Source organism: Diadema antillarum, unplaced genomic scaffold, assembly GCF_040938485.1.
Source record: "Diadema antillarum isolate AM-2024a unplaced genomic scaffold, OU_Dant_1.0 scf00000019, whole genome shotgun sequence".
Taxonomy (NCBI): Eukaryota; Metazoa; Echinodermata; class Echinoidea; order Diadematoida; family Diadematidae; genus Diadema; species Diadema antillarum.
Genome location: NW_027270908.1, coordinates 1,287,203 through 1,295,743, shown reverse-complemented (window position 1 = coordinate 1,295,743; position 8,541 = coordinate 1,287,203). Strand labels below are relative to the sequence as shown.

The 8,541-nt window shown below is 39.6% G+C and overlaps 1 protein-coding gene across 1 annotated transcript in view; it reads left to right on the top strand.

Annotated features, from left to right (window-relative positions):
- Positions 1-459: 459 nt before the first annotated feature.
- Positions 460-8,541, top strand: part of LOC139728488 (E3 ubiquitin-protein ligase HUWE1-like) — a 97,426-nt gene continuing 89,344 nt past the window's right edge. The window contains exons 1-3 of the mRNA XM_071639430.1: positions 460-487; positions 5,353-5,432; positions 6,298-6,390. Of these exons, the coding sequence (XP_071495531.1) occupies positions 5,388-5,432; positions 6,298-6,390 (138 nt within the window). The 5' untranslated portion in view covers positions 460-487; positions 5,353-5,387. The remainder of the gene's footprint in view (positions 488-5,352; positions 5,433-6,297; positions 6,391-8,541) is intronic.

The following is an 8,541-nucleotide window of genomic DNA, read 5'->3' as shown; positions in this document are numbered from 1 at the left end:
CTTACTATCATAAACTTAAATATTTGACTCATAAAAAAAAGGACTTTTAATGTTTTTCATTGTTTTTTATTATTTTTTTTTGGGGGGGGACACCAAATTTTTCTCTCGGGCCACCAAAAATTTGAAATTTAGGATTTTGGTGGCCCCATCGGGCCACCAAACAAAAAAGTTAGTGTCGAGCCATGCTTTAAGGTATACAGTAGACCGTGCTTAACCCCCGCAAGTTGCGAAATGTACCGGAGTTGCGTTCATTGCAACAGTTGATTGGGGTTTTCCACAGTTGTTGAAATATAGAATGTACTAGTATTCATGGACTGTGGTAATCAAATAACGGCGCGAAAGCGGGTGCATGTGCATAATTATGTGCGGTGACCCTCATCCGAGGCAACTTTGCGTCTGTCATTTCAAGACTAGGTACTAGGTACATCCGGGCCTTTCGTATGCATTGGATATGTAGTGTATGAAGTCAATATGGCGGCGAGTACATGTGAGTCGTCAAATTTGTTTCAAAGTTGGATTTTCCGAAGATTATACCTTATTTTGTCGTATTTGGTAGATATTCATATAACTGTAACCTTGCTGTAAAGTGCATAGGGATATTTATGCTTAGTGGGGTGGTAGTTATCCTTAATGAAGGCGAGAATTTATCAATCGCAAGCTGAGCGAGTGACGAGGTCTTGTGACTGTGAATTCCGGTGACGGTGGGATTGCTTGCAACAGGACCATACGATAATTTATTGTACGTAGGCTAGCTAGTGCATTGATTGCTGCCGCCACACCAGCGCACACTGGACACTCGAGATCGTGCTTAGTGTTTTACTGTTAACATTATGTTAGTGTTCTATTTGGATTCCCTTGTACTGCCCTGTTTTCTTCGAGTCGCACTCACTATAACTCTTAGAAATGCTATGCAGCTGCATGTATTATGACCTGTAGACTAGGAACAGAGGAATGGGGATATTTACCGCAATTCTGTTTTAAATTTAATTTAATTTACATCTGCATTTGACCGAAAGATCGGTCTGAATCTGTCCGTCGGGGAATGTTCCGCGGAGACTGCGTCTGGCTTCACGGATCCCCTCCGTATACAGACCGAAGTCAATGATCCCAGCTCCTGTGTGGAGCAACGCGCGCAGATCAAACGTTACGATAAACCAAATTTCAGACAGCTTTTTTACATTCAAACAAGTTTGACATGACATGACACATTATGCAGCAATATTTGGGGTTAATTTCTCACATTGTGCAATCGAAATACTCACAGTAACTCGGTTATAATGCAGAAATTTTATCCATATCGCAACATCGCCGTTCGCTAACCGTAGGTCGCCATTTTTAATCTGTAAACCAATCACATGCGAGGTATAGCGAGGTGCCCGCACCTCGTCAGGGGCCTGAATACCGTCACCCCACTTAAAATTGTTTTGAGCGCACTAAACAAAAATGTATGCCCGGGACTGTGTTCTGTATGCTTGAAACTTGGCAGGGTTACCACAATCAAGCAAATTGTGGTGAAAACCGAACAGTTTTTCGTGAAAATCTGAAATTTTCATAGGGCTATAGGAATACGTGTTATAAGTCACCCGCACGCATCTTTTACGTGTATGTCTATGGGAACATCACTGTCACCCGCACACGTCTTTTACGTGCTAAGTCTATGGGAGAGCGGGTGACGAGTTGCGGGCCCCTTCCTTAGCGCGCAACTTTTTCGCATCGTTCGCGTTCGACGACGATAGCTGCAAATTTTCAATATCGATCAGTGAACTTGTGATTCCATTGGAATTTTCAGCATTTTTCCTGTATGCGAGATGGATTTCAAAGAATTTCAGTGGCGAAATGTGATTCAAATATGGGTAAACATTAACTATGACGAGGTGCGGGTCACCCAAGTATACATGTTTTAGTAAAAAAAACACGTAGAAACTACCTCGCATGTGATTGGCTAATAGCTTCATACTGTATGTTTCTGCAGTTTGAACGTGACGATGTGATGGGCTGGTTGATGTGTGTTTTGCGTTAAAAATTCTACCGAAATATTGGATTATTCATTAATCTGGTGAGTGTAGTCTATTCTTGAATAGTTGATTTAACTATTCAAGCTTAAATATGCCGACCTAGGGCCGTGAATTAGACGCAATCGAGAAGGGTGAGGTACCTCACCCAATTTTCCATAGAGACAGTGGTTAAGAACATCCACACAGCAATGGGTACTGGTACCTTCCGTCTGTCTACGGAGGACAGCGTTAATGGCAAAATATAAAAGAGTCCTCTGGACAGACGGATCTTTCTGTCTACATCTGCATCTGCTACGTACTGTGTCTGTGCGCTAGGCTCGAGATCTAGGTCTTGCTGTAACTGCGACCAGCCCCAACGCGTAGCTCCCACAGTACTGTCTGTGTACAAGGAGCGCTCCGGGGTTAGGTCTTGCTGGTTCTCGATCTAACGAGTTAGACCCCATCTCTTTTCTTCTTCTTCCGAGTAAGTGCAGTCCACCATCTGGTGTATTTTTGCACTGTTTGGCGGGTCTGGTGTGATGTAGATTCTATCATATGTACAGTGCGATATAAAATAACTAGGTCTAGATTCTACACGTGTACGTGATAACTAAGTGCAGCTAAAAAACAGCATTCCCCTTCTATCACTGTCTATCCGGGCTGGAGTTTCTGTACCTTCTGCTCTCCCATCTATTTTACTAGTGTAACCCAATCAACTTTCCACTCAGTTCCTGATTCTGAGTTGTTGGTAAAAACTTCAGCTAGATCTATATCTGAATTTGCAGAAGAAGCATCATCATGACATGAGAATTCCAGAGAGACAAATAAACCCGATATTTATGATGAGTGAAAGTGGGATTCCGATGCTGGTGTACTTTCGCACACCTCGGCTGCGTCATCTCCATCAAATGATTTCTAAACATGCACAAGCTCGCCCTAGTTATTTGGTAACTAAAATAACTGCATCTGAATTTCCAAAGTCGAATAGAACTTAGAAGTTACGTTTTAACACTGATTACGTTATGACTACAGGTGTTGGAAAATCTTGATGGCTTGAAATGCTGCTCTGCACACATAACAAGCAATCCGTACTTACAGTATGGAATGTATTGCAGTATTAAAGGGTCAATCATGTGATCTGAAAAGTAGCGATCACAGCCGCTTTCCAGAGACTCCAACCCCAAGCACCTTCTGATCTGGAGATTCTCCCGCCTGAAACCCCTAACAAACGGGAGACGCCAACTTAACTTGACGTGCGCAAAGCGCACATCACGAGCGCAAAGTCCCATGCGGTCTAGGGTTCTAGATGCTCTCTCGCGCTATTTAAGGCTTATTTTTCAACATACAATGAAATTAAGTAAGAAATCATTTCAAGCGAGAGAAATTAAATCTCAAGCGGGAGAACGGGAGATTCTGCAAAAATGGGCTTTCGGCGGGAGATCTCCCGTCGAAAGCGGGAGAGTTAGAGTCTCTGCTATTCTGTGGTGTCTTTGAAAAGGTAAAATTTGTTTTGTCCTTTTCCTCAGCCAAGTCTGGCTTGTATACAAAGTGGTTGAGCACGTGCGTGTGTGTGCATCCCATTTAATTTCTCTTTTTCATCTTTGCCTTTTTGCTCCTCTCATTTTCAGGGGGTCCTAACTTTTCATGGGTGTATGCAAGGGGGGGTCGGGAGGGTCGTACGACCCCCCCAAATTTTCAAAAGGTCCACTTTTTGTAAAAGACATTTTTGTTTTTTGAGGGCTTTTTACTCTATATAGGCCTACAACAGGGAAAAAAAGTGACCGGTGTTCCAGCAAATTGTCAAAAACCTCGTAAATTTCGTAACTTAGTTTTAATATGCCATAATTTACCTTATTTCTAAGCCGCACTGCCATGCCGAAAAAGTCACTTTTGTATGCACCAAATGGCCCCATTTTAAGATACAAAATTCAAAAACTCCCTACCGTGGGAGGGGGGACACCCCCCTCCCACACCCTCCCCCCGCTCGGTCGCTCCGCTCCCTTGCAAAGGCAAAGGTCCAAAAATTTTTATTACGACCCCCCCAGAAAAAATCCTGGATACACCCCTGCTTTTCCCTTTCCAATTAATTGTTTCTTTGTGGGTTTCTTGTTTAACTTTTCGTAATTTCCATTTCAATCTCATTTTCATTTATTTATTTCCTTAGAACTGCTAGTTACATGTATTTTTCCCCTCCTTCTACCTTTCCTTTTTTCCTTTTGAATATATTTTTTTGTTTCCTTCTGATGTAGGGCTTGTCTTTTTCCTCATTTCCTTTTCAACCTGTATAATTCTTTTTCCCTCTCTATTTATCTTTTCTTTTCCAAAATCTCTCCCCTTCTTTCTGTCTTCTATGTGGTAAATCTTTTGTTTTATTTTTCTAGGTTTCTCTTTGTAGTATCTTTTCATTCATTTCCTGTTGCCCTTTTCCCATCCTTTCTCTTTATATATTTTTTCACTCCACATCTTTTCATATTCTGATTTCATTCAAACACACACGTACACACGTACACCTACACACACACACACACACACACACACACACACGGCAACATGAACAGCAACCCCAAACCTCCCTCAATCACTTTTGCAAGACTCGGTATCAGCTGAGGTACTGTAAAGGCAGGAAAAATTATCTTTTTAAAGATACCATAGAACTTGATAGATGAACTGTAATCGCTACATGTATGAGATCGCTACGTTCAAATCAATTGCTGCACTCGCTGTGTTTTTTATATTTCCCTGTGCCATTTGCTCCTGTGCAAAGCAGTTTGCGCAGAGCGAACTAGCTGTGGCTTAGAGTATGCAAAGTTTAGATTCCATAGTCAGCTCCATGATTAGATATAGAACTTGATCTACTAGGAACAGAGAGTGTGTGGTATCTGCTAAAGTACTCAATACATTCTGTTGACTATGCACAATGTGTGTTGACAACATGCTTTTGGCAGAGAAATCAATGCAATGCTTCTCATAGCATTTCTTCATGATCTACGTACATTTGTATGTCACGTTTTTTGTAAGGTACAGTTGGATCCTCAGTAGAATACACATGTAAGCATCATTGATGACGTGGAGATATTTGTTAAATGTTATTAATATCAGTATCATTATGGCTCCTTCACTTGTACTTGTGTCATTTGTTTGGCTGACTGCATGTACAGATATACATTGTATGTTAGATATTAGTATTATCTTGGCTCCTTCACTCGTATAATGTACTTGTGTAATTTGTTTGGCTGACTGCATGTACTTTGCATTCGCCTTTAAACAAAAAGTTGTAAGTTATTTCCATACCTTTTATTAATTTTGCCGATGAAATTAATTTTGTTTTGTTCTCCCATGACCAAATTTGTCCTCCCAGTTTCCTGATTGTGTCTGCTTTGAAGAAGATTGATCATGAAGATTGACAGAAGCAAACTGAAGAAGAGCACCTCAGAAGTGGTAAATGAAGTTTTTTACATAATACACTAGTAGAACTTTTTTGCCCAGCTTATGGTCTCATTACGTGTCGAGCAGAGAAATTTCTGTGAGTTCATTCTTCATAGCAATATTTATCTTTCATATACATAACTTAATACAGTAGATTCATTGACCTCATTTCATCAAAATTAGTGTGCAGATTTTGAAAGAGCAAATTGCTGAGTAATTGCAGATTCCAGTGCTGTGAAGATAGGGACCAGGGTCAAAGTCTTGACTGTCAAATTAGTTATGTTAGTATTGAATTGTACTACTCTTTTTGTATTTGGTATGTCATAATTATATTGAGAGATGATATTTGTTGACAAGATTTAGTAAATTTAGGGCCAAAGGTTATGTTCAAATTCAGCTCTTTAGTCTGTGTTTGTTCATTAATCCAAGAATTACTTTTTTGTGGTTTCATGAGGTGAGGTATATGTCTAGATTATTCAGTCAGGTCAAATCAAAATGACCTGTTAGTACATTGTAAAAAACTGTAGCAGTATCCCAAAGCATGCAAATGTGAAATTTGGAGTTGCGTATGAAAGTCGTGGATTCAGAGAATCACATATCAGCAGCTCCATTTTCTTTTGAGTTTTGAAACAAATTACAGTTGGAATTCTTTCTAATGATAATAATAATTGCATTTTGGCGCTTTATACTGACGTTTATAAACGCGATGGTGCTATCTATACAAGGAAACTAGTTTGTAAGGATGATTACTCAAGGACATTGCAAACCCAAAGTAACAGTAATAGAACAAGATTAAAGAATTAGAGGACGTTGTTGGATTGTTCATAATTATTCCAATTTCTATTGCATCATGCTGTGAATGCTTTCCTCTCTTCAGCCATTTGACTGTCAGGCCCTGATAGAGCGATTGAAAACCAGTCCCGATCTGCTTGCAGAGCTTCAGGGAATCAAGTCTTGGAACTATGGCAAGGTAATGAATGCTGATGTTTACTATGCATTATTGTGTGTGTGTGTGTGTGTGTGTGTGTGTGTGTGTGTTATTTTTTTTTCTATTACTTTGAATGGAACAGAATAAACATCGTTGAAAAACAAAAAAAAAAGTGTGTGTGTGTGCACTTACCCATGGTGTAAAACGAGGACACACATACGAACTTTACATTTAAACCGAGGACACACAGAAAACTTAGGACGTCCTTGGTACGCAGACCATTCCAAATGGTCTGCTTTTGCATGTAGGGGTACATGTTTGCGGGTCCTCGATTAGCATTATTGTAACAAGTCCTCGGTTGGATGGTAATACACGAATGAGTCCTCGGTTGACAAGAGTCCTACTAACACACAGGTCCTCGGGGTATGTGGTAAAATTCTTATGGGTAAAACAGGTCCTCTGTTTCCACCATAGACGCGTATATATGTGTGTGTGTGTGTGTGTGTGTGTGTGTATGTGTGTCCAATTGCCAGTATGACTTTGGGCCATTCAGAATAATAAAAGTGATCAAGTGATAATATGCACAAGGATAATCATGATTGTGATGATTGTAATGAATCCTGAATGCTTTTTGCACGGAGTAGAATCAGTATTCTTGTTTAGATTTAACGGTAGAACTGTAAATACCCCATTGTGTCTTATCTTTGAAAAAATAGACAATTCTTTTGATGGCCACTGGGTGACACATGAATATTATTATTATTATTTTTTAAAGTAAATCAGGGAAACTGTAAGTATGCTGCCTCATGTAGTTGGAAGAAGAGTCGTGCATCTCCTCAGATGAATCATGCTGTCATGTGCATCACCTTCACTGGATTGCAATGACTTTGCTAAAAAAATAAAAAAGGAAAATGGTTTTAACCCAAAGCCATGAAAAGAAAGGTTAGCAGATCAGCAAACGTGTAAATAATGTAAGAACAGTATTTGGAAGGTAATGACAGTTCAGCTTCATTTAGTAAATTTGCCACGTATGGAACACGTTTTAATACCCATGCTATCAAAGCAATTTTGCAAATGCCTTTCTGATCATGTTTCTTGAGTTGTTGTGTTTATCAACTCTGTTGGGAGTCGATTGGGAGACCGTTGTCACTGCGCAGTTTGACCCGAAGAGCGTAGATGTGTGGTTGGCAGTGATTTGCGTAGGCAGGTCCGAGCTATGAATGGTTTCAAAACAACTTTGCATTTATCAACTCTATAGAAATGCCTTTCTGACTCAAAGGTGTTTGGGAGTGTATCTTTTTTTGACATTTTAGAAACACGTTTCTAACTCCATGATTAAAACAGCTTTGCTTTTATCAACTGCCCAAAACTCTGTGAAAGTTGTTTGGAAACCGTAATTCTGCACCAGAAGTGAGTTGATAAACACTTTCTTGGATATCCTTTGGCAACCTCAAAAAAAGCACTCTCAAGTGTTTGAGTACCATCACTCGCAAAGTGCTAGTAGTCCTGGTTAGTATTTACACAAACAAGCCTAAACTATGCTTCTTTTAGAAGGTTTCTTTGAAGGATCAAACCCATGTGGTCTTTTGAAGACATTGGATAATGTAAATTCAGTCCTACATTTTGAGTAGACTTCGTTATTTCAAATATTGCACTTTAAAAACTGGCCTTTCAAACATTATTGGAAAATATGAATGCAACATCATTGCAGACATGAAACAGATGAAGTTTATGATACAAAGGATGTCGTTCAAGCAAGTGTATTGTATTCAATTCTTTTATGCCCCTTAAATGCCACATTGAATGAAGCAAAGACAATATTTCGGTCTCATCTTGTGTGATTTTGGTATTACAAATGTATTCTACTCCAATTTTTATTTCATCTGTAGCTTTTCGTTCATTCAATGTGTGGTAATACGTTAGTATGTTGGGCCGCATTTTTCTTAAAGATCGATTGATCTGCCTAACCCTGACTGATCTCCCCCCCCCCCAAAAAAAAAAAAAAAAAGGAAAAAAAAAAGGTTCTACACTTTATATATGCTAAAAGCTTTGAACTGATCTGGTTTCATGCAAATGCAGTATTTGGTGTCAGGTTCTCTTGCATTTGTGCTGTGTAAGTGAGCTGATAATTTCTCACAACAGACTGAGCCCTGAGGGAGGGATGCTGTAGATTACCTACATTCCTACTGTATG